This window comes from Hetaerina americana, unplaced genomic scaffold (assembly GCF_022747635.1).
Source record: "Hetaerina americana unplaced genomic scaffold, ioHetAmer1.1.p SCAF_4, whole genome shotgun sequence".
Lineage (NCBI taxonomy): Eukaryota > Metazoa > Arthropoda > Insecta > Odonata > Calopterygidae > Hetaerina > Hetaerina americana.
In genome coordinates this window covers 79,018,625-79,038,571 of record NW_027286985.1, presented here as the reverse complement: position 1 = coordinate 79,038,571, position 19,947 = coordinate 79,018,625, and the positions used below count along the sequence as shown (strand labels likewise).

The following is a 19,947-nucleotide window of genomic DNA, read 5'->3' as shown; positions in this document are numbered from 1 at the left end:
AAGGGCAAATAGAAATCAAAATCATGGACCTAAGTGCCTTCGTGCTGTGATTTCATGCTCCTCAGTGTAGTCCAATTGTATAGATCAATTGATAAAATTTTGCATTAAGCTCAGAAAATTGGGTTTTTGAGATGAAGCAATGTCCCAAGGAATGGTTTTCCACTGGTACAAGAGTTCCACGAGGGTAGAGTAGAGGTTAATGGTAAGGATTGCCCTCAAAGGCAAAGTGTGATGAAAATTTATAAAAATAGAGAGACTTACTCAAGTCAAAATCAATCCCTAAGTCCCAGAATGTGAGCTGAATAGTGCAATATTCTGAAATGCCAAAGTCACATTGTTTCAGAAGATTTAACCATGAGAATGCCTCTTGAGGCCTACGTCAAGATGGTTCTCACGGGGTGCTGTTGGATGATCTGAAGGCTGCTTGTGTGATAAACTTGTGTGATCTCATGAACTGCCATGGAAGTGGCCGACAACCCCCATGTGCCATCCCTGGACTTCTTTTTGTTCCCAAGAATACAAAAAGCTTGAAGGGCTACCATTTTGGAATGCTAGAAAACATCTGCCAAAACATCTTTGCCGCCACAACATCAAAGAGGTCATGATGTGGTGCCTGAATGTAGTTCCTGTTGACACCTTCCAGGAAGCATCATATGACTGGCAGGGGTGCCGATATTTTTGTATCAATGCACAAGGGTGCTATTTTGAATAATTTTAGTAATTTGTACATTGATCCACAATTCATGTTTTTTCCAGATCTATTCTACTTATCTTTGGGAGAAGCCCTGTAAATATGCATACCTCTTTAGGGAACTGTGATAATTCCATTAAAATTTGTATGGAAATGTTTGATTTTTCAGCATTAACATTTATTATTAAAATGTCTGAAAAATAAGAAAAGAGCTTGTCACAATCGCGCCCTATTCAAATTACCCTATGATGAAAGAATTCATTATAAATTTATTAATCAAATTGAATAATTGTTAAAAATCCATCATTGAACATAAAGAGGAGTTTTTTTGTAATAGCAAGTATTAATTACTGCCTTTTTTACTATTAGTATCTTCTCTGGTCTAATTATCCTTTTTACACCCATTATAATATGCTTTATTTTAGGCTTATAACACCTATTTACTTGATTGTAACATAAAAACCAATTTATTTTAGGAGCTAGGTCACTTTCTGAGGGAGCACCGTCTAAATATAGTCAACATATTGAAATCTCATATCTTGAAAACATTTTACCACAGAGTCAATGAGGAAATGATTCTGCCTGGAAAGGCAACATGATGGGAATGTAAGAAAATACAGGGCTTCATTGCCTTGAACAGGAAATCAGATGCACATCCCTTAAGACCTCATACTGTGCATCTTGGCCAAGGATATTTAAGAGTACAAGTCAGAGGAAGGGCTTATCTTCCCATGTGATTTCCAAGGACTGAGGACCCTGAAGTCATGCAAGATGTGCTTCCTCTTTTTCAATGGTTATTTCAGGGAGATAAACGGGTGAGGTATATCAGTTGATATATTTTTTCTGTAAATTTTAATTTAAACTCATAAGCATCTGAATACAATTTATTTTTGTTGCATATATTTTAAAATCACTGGTCAGTAAAATCTCTTTCATTTTTCAATTTAAAGGGTAAACTTGAAATATAACTTTAATGAAAAGCATGACACAACTTATTATAGTGAGCTAGCCATAAACACCAATGACTGCTTTTACTCTCCTAAAATACAGATTTTTAAGACATATATCAGAGTTTGATTGGTTTGAACAGAAATTTGAATTACCGTACTTCCCAGCCTATAAGGTGCACTTTTTTTACTCTAAAATTTGCTCTAAAATCACCCAGTCTTATGGGCCCTGAGGTGTATGGGTATAATTTCAACCTATAAGTATAAGCCCACTTTCCAGTGTATTTTTTTCCATGTCAGTCATAGAAAATGGTAGACATTATTACAAATGTTGCTAATACCATTGTTTTGGGTCAGTTGTTGGCAACAGAGTTTTGATATTTCGTTGAATGTACTCCCCAAATAACTTTTAAATGTATACACTGTAGAGTGCTTAGTTATATCTCACATGTGGTGCTGCTGCAAAACTTAATATGCATTGGGCTAACAGGGATGTCACTCCTCTACAAATACGTACAAACATTGCATCTCTCCCAGTACACTCAGAGTCTACAACATTCAACCTTAATTAGCCTTAGATTTTCGCAAAGGCATAGATAATGGTAGCTATTGATACAAAGTTTGATAATATCAAAATAATAACAGAACCTAAGCATTGCAAAAAAGTTAAAATGATAATAACCTCATGGGAAGTGAGAAGATTGTTTTACAAAATTGGATTTAAACTTGAATTTGAGAATAATGCTTCAGAACACTGAAACAAGGCAACTGAAAGGCATTTTGGCCCACTGATGATGAATTTCCATAAATTAACATTGATATAAGTATAACTGCTGATATTTTGCTGTAAAAATTCAATTTTCTTAATATTACAGATAACATTAATATACTTTGATCTATTTTGGCTGATCCACGTTTTTTGTAAATTCTGATCTGAAAATTCAGGGTCCATCTTATGCAATGGTCTTACAGGACAGACAGTAAGTAAGTGATTCACATGAAAAGCTAACAGTTCAAATGTTTAAATGTTTCCTTGGTCTTCAAGCATGATTTTTCTCACAATCTGTTCAGTTTGAATGTGCACATCTGATTGCTTTTATCCTAAAAAACTGCAATGGGAAAGCTTAGCATTATGGTATTAATAGCCACATCAGCATTATTGATTAACTGAAAAGCAAATCAAACCCAAGAGTACTACAAATTTGCTAGCGTGAGTACCCTCAAGGTATATCCAGGCTCACATGATTCAATTTTCCTTGATGGATAGCTTGCATGGAACCTTGGATGTTGCTGTGCATGCCTGCTTGCTCAAATACAGACTGCTGCTGGCTGCCCTGATGGCTACCTTCCCATAGATTTTGACAATGGGTCCAGGATTATTTTTCCTTCATGCTTGCTGCTGGCTACTGGTATCAGTCAATCAGAAATAAGGACATCATTATGTGATCAACACATAACAAAGTCATGCTTTTGGAAGGAAATTTTCTTAATGTATGCTTTTTTGCCCTATAAAAATGAATGGAAACCCATGAACCAGGGATCAGAGGACAGATATGATCATACAAACAAGAGTGAATGCTAATTTTGGCTATAACAACCAAATGAAGATCTTTAGGTACATGCTCCAAAATGTGTGATCCAAAAGCAAATGCAAAATAATGTGCATTGCTATTGTATAACTCCTGAATTCACTTAATGTTGAATATGCAAAGATTAATTCTACCATAGATGGCGATAGATTCTATAGTGTGGTAGCTTAAAATGTAAATATTATTACTGTGAAACCAAAATCATAGAACTTCATGTCCACTAATCTGTAAGAAAAACTTGTATTTTCTACTGTAAAGGTGCACAAGCCAGCTGATGATCAATGTCCTCTATATGACACCACCTAGTTTTAGAACCATTCTAGGTAACCTCCAAATAAGAGGATTTCCATGAGATGACTGAAATAGCAACCATAACATAAGGGAGTTCAGCAGCCAACTGTGAAGGATCGCTCTGAGAAAAACTCAAGAATCTCACTAGTTAGCCACGATTCAGTAGACATGTCAGAACCAGCCTACAGATTCTCTGTATTGGAATAAGTGCAAAAAACATGATACATACCTGAGGCATAGACTTGCGATGGGCACTGGTTCTGGACCACTCCAGCTCTGATTCCTGACTCATTGTACTCTCACCAGCAGACAAAATGGCTCCACATGGCTGACCAGGGTCCCGATTCTCTTTCCCTGCCTGCAGGGTTTGCTGCTGCTGCCGACGGGGTGAGTCGACATCTGACTCAGCAGGGCAGCCCCCTTCCAGCCGTGCCAGCTTGTTCCTCTCCCTTGGTGAGCCCACTTCATCCTCCGGCTCCCTTTTCCCCTCCCTGTGTGATGCTCCCCCCACTGTCCATGAGCGACCGCTGTCTCTCGAGCCCCCTCCACCACCACCACCACGTGCGAAGGCCTGACACTTGCCATTACCCTCAGGCGATGACACTGCACTCGTGTGAGACGATGTGTCTGTTGATGACTGAGCCTCTTCATTGGTCCTCTCGTCGTGGGTTGTCATGTCCACGGTGGTGGACATATACCTCAGTCTTGAAAAGGGGTATCCGATGGGTTGAAGGGGGGGGAAAGTCTGTTGCCTGGTCAAATACTTTGTTCCGCTGCTCACTGACACAGAGACTCCATGAAGGACCCCACTGATGCGACTTGCCTCCCGACTGCTGGTCATCGACGTAATACTGGGCTCGGGCAAGAGATTGTCGGCACTGACGGGTCGCTCTTCTCTGGTGCCACCACTGCATATGGAGCAGAGGGAAAGGGAGTTCCCAGTGTGTGATATGTCACCCTCCTCATCGTCTTCAATGTGTAATATAGCATCTGAGGGGAGCCTACGGGGATGCGCTTCCCCAGGCAGGCTCTCCCTTCGAATGATGGTGAGTGCTGTGGCTGTCGGTTCCCTTGGGGCACTGAGCGGTACTGAGTGCCTTCGCCCCACTCTCCGGCACCACAGACTGTCCTCCCCATGAACATGCAGCAAGGGGGGGGATGGAACGATATCATTGTCAGGTGAAGCATCATCAATGGTTGACACCTCTGCAACATCATCAACCTCCTGGATTTCAGCATCTGAGACCTCTGTGCGAGTTTCTTCTGCCTGCTCCTGTTTCACTAAATTGTCCCAGCGTGCATGGTTAACATTCAGGTAGTTGATCATCTCAGTGGAGAGGGAGGTTTGCAGAAATCTGTGCCATTCATCAAAGAGTGGAGCCACCACAAATCGAAAGAAACCTTGAAAAGTAAAAGGAAAAATATTTTATCTAGGGATGAATTTAACAACAGGGAGAGAAGGGAATGTGAAGCAAATACATGTAATAAGTCAAATAAAAAATAATGGGCCAAAGAGATGCAAGTAATTGACTTTCAGTAGTTTTCACTAAGTGCACATTTTTGGAAGGGAAATGGAATGAACAACTACATCAATGAAATGTTCAAGAAAAAATTAAATAATTCACTAAAAGATATTTGACACTTTTATGCAATATACCACAGGCAATTAAGTAATGATAGACTGGAAATTATACACACTCAATAACCATAATTGTCCATTATCTGCTGGTTCCTCCCTGATTACTGATGCTTTCATATTAAGGTTAAGGATAATTAATGGCATTATTTTAAATTTACCAAATTGTAACATTGGATAAACTAAAAGCAAAATAAAACAATGAAAATTTGGAAAGTAAAATAAACCTATATAAAAAATAAAACTGTAGTACATAAATATCAATGGACATCCCATTATTTCAAGTTTTAAGATGGCAAAAGTATTTGGATTTTGATTTCCTAGAATTTTTCATGTAAGAGGACTGAAACTATTTCATATTATAAATTGTTAAATAAGCCGCATTTAAGGCCTTAATATGCATGAAACATTTTATTCTTTAGCTTTTCCTGAAGTTCCCAATTAGTCCTCTGTACCTACTCCTAGATTTTGAAGCACAATGGTTGAGACCTTCAAATCTCAAATCTGAACTTTTTGCTAAAATATAAACAAAACACTTAAGAGAAATATTGGGAAAAAGGAAAGGTTTTCTCTTGCCAGTAGCACCCAGACACGACTTTGTTTGTCACTTCTCTCTCTCTCTCTCTAGTGTAATAAAAACTTAATAATTAAACTGTTTTAGGTTGCCTGAAATCACAAACAGGTATAAAAATTTGTTCTACACAATACAATTACCTGTTTGAATCTTTGGTACTGATGTTGTGTGACGATCACAAAGAGATGTGACTGGAAGATTTAATTTCCTTTCGTAGTCACCCTGTCGGAAAAACTCCTCACAAACTTTATGGCTCCATTTCTTGCTCACATCCCATGGACGGCAAGGGTTAGAGATGTCAGCACACTTCAGAGCGATTTGTAAGATAAAATGACGATCTGTGGCACGTTTCATGTCCAGAATATCCCCATCAAGATATCTCTATAGAAATTGAAAAAAGGAAAACAAATTAGTAAACCTGAGCATCTATCAAAGAGCTGTTACTGTTTGTCTACATAGCTACACAATATATATTTCTTGAATTATATTATTATATAGATACAAATACATATGCATAATGGGTATTGTTTTCATTGTTGCACACAATTGGAAATAAATGATTTTTGAAACTAAATTATGGTGGTTACTTAAATATCCAATGCATAAATACTGTGAAAAACTTATGCTATGAATTTAATGGCAGCATAACAGCTTACAAATATTCAGAGATGGAATCCAAAATTTAAAAAAAACATCGCATATTTCTTTCTTTTCATGTATCACCTTCTTTATTATTGTTCATAATGCTACATCATGGAAAAAATCTATGACATTAATATACTTTATTTTTAAAGAAATATAATGCAAGGACTGAGGGAAAAACTCAATTGGAGAACTCATTTAACGAATAAGAACATATTGAATACCATCATAACGTACAAATATTTCTTACAATGATTGAATATTTAATTAAGAATGACAAGAGAGATAATATCTGTTGATATTACGAGAAATCAGAGTTAGGCCCATTCCAGGACATCACCGACTGAAAAAGTGTATGCAATCCTGTTTTGAAATAAATTATACCATATGTATCACCTTGGCTTCCTAAATCTACTAATTAAACAGTTAATGGTAGCTAAGTCAGTTAGGCACTAAAGCCTTATATCCTGTAAAGCTGTAGAAAGTTCCATTACATTCCCAGTGAAAAGAATCATCATTTTCAAAGACACATACGCATTTTCAAGACACTAAGAGATTTTTAATGCCATATCTCAAATGATATACCTGCTTTTCATTAATGTAACTTAAAATAATAAATCGACAGTGAATTCATTTCAGATGTTCTTCACCAGGCAAGATATCGCTAAGTAAATACCTGTATAAGTTTTTGCCATAATATGATTACAAAAAGTAAAAACTCTAAATTCAAAGAACTGCAGGAGATACCACAGCAGTAACTTTTTGCAAAGTCATCTGCTTAATTGCATTTAAAATGCAGAAATTTCAGTGTTATAATTTCTAATAAAATACAAAATCTATTATTGATGGATAACTGGCAACCTTTTTGCGCTAGAACTATTGTTAAAATAATAGGAATTTTACATGATAGGGCTTGATCATGCATGAACATTCAAAATTAGGTAAAAATTGTTCATTTTCTACTTAATAATTATTGTATATTCATTTCAGATAGTTTACTTTACATGATGTTCTCCAAAAATCAATTGAACTTACACCATGAGTAATGTAATTTTAAGTATCTCCAGCCAAATTTAAAACTCCATAAATCCTATATTCAACGGTGTAAACTCATTATAATTATACGTGCTAAAAGAAAGAAGCATCCTATCCTAAGAGTTAATAGAGAACATTAGATAGTCAATTAACCTTAATTAATTCTTATAATATGAAAAATTAGAAATATTCATGCATGCACAACATTAATGGCAAACGAAACTAACCAAACAAAGGGTAAATTGCAATTTACCAAGCACGCTAGACTCTAAAAGTAGTTTTAGGCACAAATAAATAAATCCCTTTTCATAAATTCCTGTCTTGCACTAAAAAAATGGCTGCTGATGCCTTGCTCACTTTCCATCTACATGCCTACATAGTCCATTTGACGAAGCTTCGTTGAAAACTACTTTAAAGCTGCAAATAAAAAATAATAAATATATATAGAGATATGATTGATGAATTCATACCCTCATTGGGATTTGAATGTGATCTCACAGAGGTTGAGCGGTCAGATTACAGCCAAACAGCTACCATGGCTCGCAACAGTGACTGCCAATAGTTGTTATTTCACGCACACCACCCCCTGACAGCCATTTTTAAAACCATGTCAGCTATTACAACATAGTACGCACTATTGCATTTTATAGGATAGTTTCCATAAAATACATTAGACTATAACTTAGTAAATGGGTACCAAGTGATAAAATTCTGTAAAAGTAAATATAGAGGGAATAAAATTTACAATATATATAATTTTTAGCCTATAGAAATATCCTACAACTTAGTTGCCAAGTTTAGTTCTTAATCAAATACAGTGGTTGTTTCTAAGTTTACATACTATCTGATAAAATAAGAAAAATCTGCAAGTTATTCATTAAAATCACACTTAGAAGGCTATTGAATTTCATTCCTGGTAAATTTTTCAACTAAATTTAGGAAATTTATCACTATTGGGTGCCTTTATTAAGGTTCTCAAGGAAAATCACTAAACACAGCACAATATTTAGGCAGGTATTCTGTGAATGGGAAGCCTAATCGGATGGATCAATTCAATTGAGCTTTTCTCCAATCTGAGTAACAACACAATTAGCTCAGGTAAAGATGCATAGAAAAGAACATGTGCTGGCTTTCCTGAAGTTATCATATTTATATCCTAAGTGAGTATACATTAATGGTGGAATTCAATTTGGTAAGAGGAGGTCATAACACAAAGCATGTTTTCATTCTATTGATGTCAACAAAACAAATGGGTTATATAACTAGTTTAATGACTATGTTCCCAAAAAATACAAATTTCTAAGTTTTAAACAACTTTACTTAAGCTATGAAATCTTTAATTAACTTTAGTGGCTTACTGGCCAAAGGCCTTCTTTCTCTGCCTCTTTGACCAAATGCCATGCAGACCCAAACCTCAAAGAACACAGTAGCTCATCACATAAGTATCTTGAGAAACTCTTAGACTCCTGAGTAGATTAGGATTTTTTCAATTGGATTCAATCATAACCAAGGTATCACACAGAGAAAAAAAAATTGACAGAAAATTTAAAAAAGTAGAAATTAAAAGCATTATAATTTAAAATGGAAGCAATTCAACAAAAAGGAGAAAATAGTAGCCACAAGGGTATTAGCGGAGAAAATTTTTCAAGGTAGGAAGACAAACATTATCTTCTCAGATGCCTTAAATTACTAAGAATGCTCTGGTACCCTGAAAATCACAAAGTCTAGGATTAGCTAGAAGTTTCCAGAGGGATCAGCCAGATTTAAGACCTCGGATCCTACAGTCATAATTTAATGTTCTACTTACAAAGCTAACACATAACATGATGCATAGGCAATAAGAAAATTAACGTTGAAGCCACTCAATCTCACTTGAATTAAATCCATCAGTCCCTAATAGAGAAGCAGTTATGATAATCAAAAATTTTATTATTTTGACAAGTGCAATAACACTGCTCTGAAAATTTTTCAAGCCTTACAAGCATGAAAAATAAATTCATAGTTAAATATTCTGAAGCTAGAGGATCTCCCCAAATTTTAAATCTGACTTGAAAAATTTGACATAGACTTTAAAAGTCTTCTAATGTAAACAATTTGCAGCATGGATTAGACATTAAAGGAGAATTACTGGAAGGAAAATGTTTGAATGCCATTATTTGTTTAATTACCAGGTCAGTAGACACTACAATAAGAAGGTACATTAACTAATTAAAATTGCATCCACAACATTACAACATAAAAGTTATGGACAATTAATTGACAGTGAGATGTCTTATAAGATATGCAACACTATGATAGGTGATAACATAACAATAGGGTGATAAGCTGAACCAAAAGTGCTGCATAATGCTGCTGCATCAGCATAAAGCAAATTTCCAGGAATGTAGCAAGAAAATGATGTTAGCTAAACTGAAATCTAAAGAAGAAATTGAAAACAAACCTTGAAACGAGTTAGAAATTCTTGCTGCCTGGTGATGTCAGTAGCTAATATGAGAGAGCTTATATTTTGCTCCAGTTCCATCCTATTGAGCCCCAGCTGTCCTGCAACTCCACTTTCTAATAAGCATCCTACTGCTGAGCGCCAATGATGATTCTCTAAAACTGAAGTGTTCTGCAATGGAAATTTATTCAAGGTTTAATAAATCAGTTAAACTTACTGATATATTTCATATTCATAGACATTACTATATTATCATTTGTAAATCATTAGCTAAATGTATATTGGAATAGATGTTGTTTATTTACAGAAGTAAGATTCCAATATAAATGCAATTACACAGATGCATAGTGAAATGGTTTTAAATACTACTTAATTTTATCTATTTGCATAAGTTTTCCTTCAATTTCATCAAAATACTCTTTAATTGAACAAAAAACCTTAAATTTCAACCAATTCTTTCTATGTTTATAAAACAATGGAAGCTTCTTGTTTCTGGTATCAGTCAAATGAAGTCATCTTTGCACCGAGTGTGATGTGAGAGAACATAAAACCTAAGGGGGATTATTTTTGAGTTTTCTTAAACACACTTTTATAATTTGTAAATATATATAGAGAGACACTATGAGCATTTATACACTAACATAATTTGATATTGAGCAAGGAAAGGTTTGCAGTGTTTATTATGTTTTATGTTATTCAATATTCTGATTATTTTCTTTTTTAGTGAAAATACAAGGGGTGGCAATTTAATAACTGTACTGGTGCTGCTACCAGCAAATGGCAAGTCTGCCGTGGCATGTTTGACTATACCTGTGCTTGTTGATTCTTCTCCCATGCTAAGCTCAATGAAAACCATTGCTTATCACTCAGTTTTACTGTAGCAAATACCCATTCAAATCCTTGCTCCATCATCTCATAAATAAATGCAGTGCTCAGATGGAACAATGACTTGAACTCAAGTGTCTTGTGAAACTGGGAAAAACTGCTATAGAAGCTCATGCCATGCTAAAGGAAGTGTACAGAAATGAATGTTTATCCCACACAAGTTTTCCAGAGGTTTAAAAGATTTAAGGAGGAATGTGAAATGACTGATAACAATCCACCCCCTGGATGACTGTTAACATCAAAAAAAGATGACAACATCCAGAAAACTGGTAAATTGATCCGCAAAAAGCATCATCTAAGTGCCTGAGCTCATACTGGTATCTTAGGAATTAATAAAGAAAGTGTATATGAGACTTTAAATATGGACATCAAACAATTCCACTTGGTGAAACCTGAAAGTTTAAAGTATATGTGAATAAACCATTCAACATGCACAAAATTTGCACAAAATTGGTGCCAAAACTTCTCACTCCAGAACAAAAAGAATCAAGATTCCACCTTTTGGTGCAGGTGTTCTTTGTGAAATACTGCATCACCATGTTGAACCACCCACAGTACTCACCCGACCAGACCCTTTGTGACTTTTTATATTTCCTAAGGTTAACTCAGGGCTTAAGGGGACAAGATAGATTGATGGATAGGATAAACGTCTGAATTCAGACGATATGCCAGTGTGGAAGCAGTGAAAACAAAAGCAAAGGCGGTTCTCAACAAGCTGAGAGAAGTGGACTTCCAGTACTGCTTTGAACTTTGGAAAGTCTGTATGAAGCATTGTTGTGAACGGCAAAGAGAATAAAATGAAGGTGATAAACTTTCTAAAGTAATTGGTAATCATTTTTTGTAGCACCAGTCTAGTTATTTAATTGTCACACCTCTTACCTTTTTTTGCAATTGAAAAATGATGCAATTTTTTGTTAAACAAGTAGACAATATTAGAATCTTTTTTTTGAATACCATGGATAATTTAGCCAATGCCTTTGAAAATTGAGTAAATGACATGAACAAATGCTTATCAATTGTGCTTAAGTGATTGAAAAACCTGTAAAAAAATAAAAACAATATTCATCCAAAACAATATTTTTCTTCCTTTTCTGGATCATACTGGTATATCAATGTAACTACATCATTTATAATTCCATTCCTAAAATAACACATTTTATTAATTATTAAAGGGAATATTGGTACATTGGTTCATTCAAATTTACTTATGCTAATGCATTGGCTACTAAGACCTATAAAATGGTAAAGTATTATAAAAGTGATTATCTGGGTATTTAGGTGGACTTCATGAAATGTCATTATTTCATCTTCTTGAGTCCAAGATTTTTGGACAAAAATTTACACCTTGGTCATATTTTACTGTGTGCAGGTGCATGCAAATTGCGATAAGAAGTAAAAGCTATGGATGGAAATTGTAATGCATGAAAAATATTTAGTAAATTACTTTCACAGTGATAGTGAGAGAATATGCCAATTACAAGTGTTTACATTCCTCCCTAGAAAATCCTCACCTCACCCATGCAGGCCAAAATCATGACCCTCAAAGCTGTACTTTACATTTTTCAGGAGGAGGATTTCATTATTCAGTGTGAGGATTTCTTCTGTTTGATTTACCTCATCTTAAAGATGGAAGGAAACTGCAATTATCAACAGCTGTAATTTTTTAACAAATTGAAGCAATGTCAGAAAATTTTGATGATTGATACCATCAGAAGAGTTTCCAGAAAATTTTGAAGACCAATATGCCATTTGAAATACATCCAAGCAAAACAAGAAATCTTTCTATGATGATGGAGGTTATACTGCTAATTAATACTGCTGATTACAACTCATTCATTGGGTGGTATTGATAAAAAATCCATGTGACAATCTCTCTCCTGGCAAATTTTCCAAACCTTGATCTCTATGGGTGAGCTCCCAAAATGTTCTTCCATTGATCTAGTTAACTACAAATAAACTTATTATCAGTAGAACTGGTAAGCCAAATTTAACTTACCTCATAGAGTGCAGCCAAATGGTTTGATGTGGCAATGAGAAATGGCTGATTAACTCCTGGGTGATCTAGGTCATGGGTGACTGCTCCAATTAGTGCTGCCATTATTTCCAAGGGTGTCAAATGTTCCCTGATCTGAAAAAAATTCAAAAGATAAGTTGAAAAACTGAATTCAATGCAGTATAATTACCTTCTAGGTCATCATTGAAAAAAATACACATCAGGGACTGCTTCTCTGTTTCGGTGATTGAAACCCTTCCCAAATCTGCAAGGATCACAGAAGTGAGAACCCGCGAGATGGTGAATATCTGGGTAACCCAGTCATTTAAACCACCCAGACTGAACCAAGCCCACTGAATGCATCATATAGCTGCCTACATATCCCCTCCAACCCCTTTATTCATTTCCTATTGGTCCTTTACCTCATATATAAATACATTTTTTTTTCACAGTAATCAACTCGACCTAACTGGAATCCTACCTTTTCTTCCTGCAGGAAACAGTGCATTGCTTGGGTGACATCAGCAGCATGAATAGCATTATGGTATGGATTTGTACTGTGATAACCTTCTTCCACAAGAGCTGAAAGCAAATAAAAAAGAACAATTTATTTTCTGTGATGGACTACTATGTTATACATCTGTAAAAATTTCTAACATGAAATACTGCTAAAATTTCCTTGACAAAGTTCGTTTTAAAAAGTTTTAGAAATATGCATAGCTCTAATTCATATTCAATGATAAATTATTAAACTATCCTTAGGATGAACACTAATTTTTTTCATTTGTATGCAGTAAATCTGGAAGCAAAACAATAAAAAAGTAATGCCTTATATAATTAACCAACACTGCATCAAATGATATTTCAATTCTGTAAAGAATTGCACTCAAATACGGTTTATTAAAAAATAAGGTTAAAAGGGAAAAATCATGAACATTAGAATCTCCAGTCATAGGTAATTGTTTTGTCATATAGTTTGTCTGTAATGATACAATGCAGTGGCTGTCTAGCAGATGCAGTGTGGCAGCAGATGAAATCTACCTACAGGACTTATGGGATGCAGATGACAATGAGAAATAGTCTGAAACTCCACTGATATTTTCAAAATCAACAAATGTAAAAACAATATGTTCATTTTTAGTTTCACTGCTGATGAAAATGCAATTAAAGTTTTCTCATAACTAGATTTGACAATTCTGAATTAGGGTTCAATGAGAAAACAAAGTAGCTGGAGTTTTTTCCGAATGAAATAACATTTTAAACATTTCAGTTTATTATTAATTTTTTTAGTTATTATTTGGAACAACAATGCACAGCTGGCAGGAACTTAGGTCATGTTCATCTTTCCTTCTTTTTCAGAATGAAGTTACTGAGAATGCAAACTCAACTTATAGAAAGAGATATAATCAAAATAAAAAGGTTATTATTTTATGTATGCACCAAATTCCTTTTCATTAGAAAGTAGTCTACCGTCATTTGTTTTTACCAACATTTCAAAATTTTGTAAAAATAGGACAGCATTATTATTAAATAAATTTCTGGCATGTATAGCCACTGCCTTATCAGGATGATTCCTTGAATGCACAGTGCAATGCAACAGCTTCCCATGACTTCCATATCCCATTTAGCCTTCTGTTTTTTGAAGTCCTGTCGAGTTTGTGAATGGTAAAAAAGTAGGGGTTTAATACTCAAAATGCAGGTTATATTGGCACAAAATAGCAGCATGAGACAGCCATTTAGTGGATTTTGGTTGCATGATTATGTATTCTCCTCTACTGTTACGTGTACAAATATAGGTTTGCTTCGAAATCTTCTTCCAGAAGAAACCCATTTGGTCACCATTAAATACCAGTTGCTGCAGGTAACCCTCAGAATCAACAAACTTCATGAAATCACCGATGAAGTTCTCTGCTGCCTTTGCCTCAGAGCTTGTTACTTCACCATGTCTCACAATGCCATGGAGGCCGGTTCTTCTCATAAAATTTTTGAACCATGGACAGTTCCTTTTAAATACTTCTTCAGCCATTGATGATCCTGGCACCCTCTTAATGAAGTTGGTGAAAATTACTTTCATCTTCTCACAAATGGTATTCTCGTTAATAGTGCCGCATTACCACTGTTTATCATTTATCCATAAGACGAGCAATTTTTCAACATTCTTGAGAATATGTAACCATTGCATAGATATTCTTGTCACTCTCTTTGAAGCATCTATTTCAGCAATCTTGCCCTTGTTCTTGAAGAAAATGCAAATCGTTGATGTCAACCATTGTCAAAAATGTATGCGCTTGCAAGCTCAGCCATGCTCACACCTTGCTTCTTTTACAATGATTTTATTTTTTATTTCTACTGTTATTTATATACTCTCATGGCTGTCTTTCAGATTTTTCTTTGAGAAGATTTTTAAAACTATGCACAGCAAAATTAAAAATAATATGTCTGAACACAATTTTGGAAAAATGTGTGATCACTAGCGATACTAAAATGCTAGCCAAATGAGTATTAAACAAACTGAAGCAGCAGGTATCCAGGGAATTTCCCTCTTCTAGTCACTTGCTATGCAAAAAGTTGCTCATTACGCGAGTCATTTTTAGGCAAAATATTTTTGATTGCAATGCAAATTAATTCTTATGCGAGGTGCTTGATAAGCTAGGTTTGACTGTACTAGAATCAGTTGAAAATTTTTCTTAATACCATTTACTGACATATCAATTTATCAAAGAATATAACAATGTGATATGGAGTGAACATTGCTATTATGATATAAACTGGCTACCATTAAATTATTCTACCCAGAATATGACGGCAACTTGCCAGCGACATTCAATCCTGGTGTGCATGTTATAATGATTTGTGCATTTGGAATATGAAGTCTATAACAGAAAAATGTGTAATCCAAATTAAAAAAATGAATTGTGCATAAAGATTGATAACAGATTGTATAAATACAGGTAATTACTCCAACTAGATTTTAACTCTGCTTATATTTAGTAACCTTCCAGGGTAAATTAATCAACACCCATATTTCATAGGTCTAATGCTCATAGATTCTAGATAGATATTTTAAGGTATTTCTTAGAAGTAGGTACACACTGTTATGGTACTACCGTGACAAGGTGGTCAAAGAAAACTTTTTTGCACAAAAAACAGGCCACTAATGGGGAACACTAATAGGTAATAACACCAAACATTGCCAATAAGTTCACTCATAAAGGAAAATGTGAATTATTTTAATGATTGATGCACCCATTACAAATAGTACTCTAGAATTTTACATCAATGTAGAATTTAAAACAGCAAAAATTAAAAAAATGTAATATTTTGCATTTGTATGCATGAGGGCCAATACATTGGTCACCTGAAATTAACAGTTTACTGTAATTAGTCAGAAGAAAAGGCTTATTCACAGGGAAATTAAATTATTGGAGTAGAATGATAAAAAATAAACTCACTGAAGAGCTTCCACACACTAACAACATCAAGGTTAAAATGGTCCAGAAGGCCATACCAATGGAACAAATGTACACACAGGATTGGTACTGATCGACCTAAAAGAAAAATATTACAATTAAATGATATGCTGAAGCATAAATGTATAAGTAAATTTTGGATAACTTTTTTATTTAATTAAAATAAAAAAGGTATCCAAGTGCCTTTCATATAGCTATTGTATTTTATGCCAAATAAGTCACACCTTTTATTTCAAAATTATGGTTAAAAAAATCACTTGATTCACATGACATGACATCACATGTGAAGGTTTGAACTACCACAAGAAGAGTTCAATTCTAAATGTTATTTTTACCCCAGATGGTCAGTACTATTTATTTTGACTCTATTATATTTAGATCACTATTTGTACTTTTATACAATGCTTATATTTAAAGTTTAATGAGCTGTAAGTTGGTGGGGTATTGCACTTTGGAGCAGACAGTTAGAACTCTTTCCTTGTGCGTGCCATATCAAAATGAGGGTATACCTCATATGCTGGCGCATCTTATTTGTCATCAAATATAGTAATTAATGTAAGTGCTGCATTAAAACCATAGAAAAGGAACAGTTAAAACAAATATCCATTTCTTCAAATTAATTCCCCTGCATTGTGCTGGAATTTTTCATCATAGTCTATATAGAATATCACCATATTACTCATTTATGGGGACATCTAGGAAAACTGGGGTAATCTGAGGGTTGATAAAATAATCCTCAAGTCATGCCAGTGGCCAGCAACTCTTTCTGTAACAATATAATTAATGTATCAATACAGGCAATACCTACATAACTGTGACTAAATAATGGCACATGATATCCTTGTCCCTTTTTGCCATGGCTGTGTCATGGTGACAGAAAATAGAAGAAGAGATATATGAAGTTTACCATGTTTTTCCATCATGCCACATATTTGCTGCTGATGTTCAAAAGGCATTCTGCTACAGTTTTCCGGGGGCTGGATCTCAACCCCATTATTATTGATTTTCAACCATTAAGGAAGTTTTTGGATGGGCAAAAACTCTACAGAGGTAAAAAGATAAATTACATTGCCCACTAAACAAAATGCAACTTAACATTAAATATTGCAGTAAACCCCTCTTCAATTCCACGCACTAATTCTGTACAACATCCGTATCCTATTTATACCCCTTCCTTGCTTGCCTAACATTCTCCCCTTTATCACTGTCTTCAACATTCCACTGCCAATCAAAAATTTCTGTATCCATCTTTTCTGCTTCTTTTGGATTTCTCCCAATAATCCCCTTCCCTTCCATATCATGCCTACAACTTCCTTGTTTGTTTTTTTCGGCCTATTTAACATATTCCTTCCTTCTTTACATCAAAATTTCAAAATCCTTCAATCTATGCCTATCATGTTTCTGCACCATATAAAACTATGCTCCGAGTAAAGTTTTGATGAGTTGTTCGTTAACATTCATTCTCAACTTCCATATCATCAATCCACTCCTCCTTGAGAGAACTCCTTTGCCTGACAAAATTCTTCCTATATCCCTCCTTCTAGGACCATTTTCATCCAAAACACTGCCAAGACAGGTAAACTGTTTCACTTGCTCTAATATTTGAACTTCTATTTTAATATTTAACTTAGCTATAATCTTTATCAAAAACCACAAAACCTTTGGTTTGTTCATATTGATTCTCATCCAATACCTATCACACAGAAATTCTAATGTGTTCAGCAATGCTTGAAACTCATTGGCTGACTGAAAAACTAAAACCTGCTCATCAGCGAACCTAACTGATTTTATTAATTCTTCACTGACTATCATTCCTATCCCCAGTTCTTCCCATGCTTCTTTAATCATTTTCTCCACATATGCATCGAAAAGTATGAGTGATAATGATCACCCCTGTCTTAAATCTCTTCCTAATACTGTCCATCCTGACTCTTCATCTGCCACTTGCATCTGAGCAGCCTGAGGCATATACATATGTGAATAAGTAGCCTATCCCTGATATCTACTCTTATATTCTGCAGTTTATTTTATCGAATGTCTTCTTGAAATCTATGAAATAAACAAATACATCCCAAGTGTATTCTATGTTCCTTTCTATTAGTAACCTCATTACTGCAGTGGCATCACTCAAGCCTCTCCTCCTTCAGAATCCAAACCGACCATCCCCTAATTAATCATTTGCCCTATCCATCTAGTTATTCATGATCCTGAGTACCATTCCAGCTATTTGTGAAATCAAACTTATTGCTCTAGAGTTCTCACATTTGGCTGCCATTCCTTTTTTGGGATGAAAAAGGCACTGATTTGATGAAATCTTCCAGCAAAATTCCTCCCTAATTAATGGCACAAATTAGTCTATATAAAATCTCCCTCCCACTTTTCCTAACTCCTTAACGTTGGTCATCTATCCCTATGGCCTTCTTAAATTCTGATTCCATTAATACTCTCTCTATTTCCCCATAAACTATGTCTGAACCTATGCTCTTCTCATTTAAGTCATATTCTATTCCTATATCTAAGCTTGCAGACCTATTGTTTTTGCCATATGGTACCTTTATACACATAAAGGTACCATATGGCAAACATGTACATATATGCACATTTCTCTTGAATTTTTCCTAGTCCAATAAATAATTTCCTTCCCCTCTCTGGACTTCCTCATTTTCAGGCAGTGCTTTCACCATTCCTTCATAAACTTGCAAAATCCTTGCACTGCATCTTCCACTACACTTATTTTGCCCCATAAGCTTCCCACCTCAACCCATTTGAAACTGGTATATCAACTCATAAGGCCCTAGTTAAGGATAGGGCAAGGAGTTGAGAAATTAGCCATATTTATATGGTGGATTAAAAAAACCCATTTTGAAAATAAGTCCCTTTCATTGATTTGACACAAAGATGCTCATTATACAGCTTTGGTGGGTGCTTATTCAAAACTGCAAAACCTGAATCAACAACAGCATATTGCTTTCTACCACTCTGGCAGAGAGGACCATGTTGCTCTGTGAAATGAGTAAGACACCTCTTTGATATATGAAATTAACTAACATCCCATGCTAACTGTTCTAATGTATTCACTTGTTATGTTTCATTTTTAGGCTATTCTAGTGTACATGATATTACAAGCTGAAGAGGAGTTGGATAAGTTTTTACTTTGACAATTTCTTTATCTTATGCATTTGAACCATTGTTGTATTTGCTATTCATTCTCTTCCATATTATCTATTACCAAGGTAAATTTAAATAGTGCATGATGAATAACTGATCAAAGCACTTTTCCACTGGATAAATTTTTTTTTATTTTACGACCGGGTTCCCGCTACTCAATTTGAAGCTACTCCAAATGGTGCATTATGGATGCATCAAAAGAGTCACTTTTTCCAGCAAATATTATTCTCTATGTGCTAAGTAGTCTTCTGTCTCTCATATACATTCTTTCTAACAAGTTTTCACTTCAATGCAACAGCATTGAAATGCATATTAGCAGATGACTCCGTTAAAAGTTACTTTTGCCACATCTCCCGCAGTTTCTGGGAAAAGTCTTCACTTGTTTCTGAAGGGTATTTATAGCCAATTAAGAGGCAAGAATACCTATAATCATCAAAATTAAGACGTCCATGAAATAAAAAAATCCTGACCTAACAACCAATGTAAATGCCAGTGACAGCATTATTGGAATGAATTGGAGAAAGGATTTACTGCTGGAAATGGCATCACAGATGCACTCAATGGAACATGAATTAATGTATGCCAA

At 34.9% G+C, this 19,947-nt stretch overlaps 1 protein-coding gene across 6 annotated transcripts in view; it reads right to left on the bottom strand.

Annotated features, from left to right (window-relative positions):
• Nucleotides 1-19,947, bottom strand: part of LOC139691991 (uncharacterized) — a 347,699-nt gene that overhangs the window by 10,404 nt on the left and 317,348 nt on the right. For 3 of the 6 annotated variants that reach the window (XM_071589985.1, XM_071589987.1, XM_071589986.1), the window contains 6 exons: nucleotides 16,176-16,271; nucleotides 13,205-13,305; nucleotides 12,727-12,858; nucleotides 9,846-10,016; nucleotides 5,869-6,109; nucleotides 3,748-4,919 (listed from right to left, as the gene is read on the bottom strand). In XM_071589985.1, the coding sequence (XP_071446086.1) occupies nucleotides 3,748-4,919; nucleotides 5,869-6,109; nucleotides 9,846-10,016; nucleotides 12,727-12,858; nucleotides 13,205-13,305; nucleotides 16,176-16,271 (1,913 nt within the window). Of the gene's footprint in view, nucleotides 1-2,879; nucleotides 3,045-3,747; nucleotides 4,920-5,868; nucleotides 6,110-9,845; nucleotides 10,017-12,726; nucleotides 12,859-13,204; nucleotides 13,306-16,175; nucleotides 16,272-19,947 lie in introns of all 6 variants that reach the window. The other 3 variants (XR_011701704.1, XR_011701703.1, XM_071589988.1) reach the window with 3 other exon arrangements.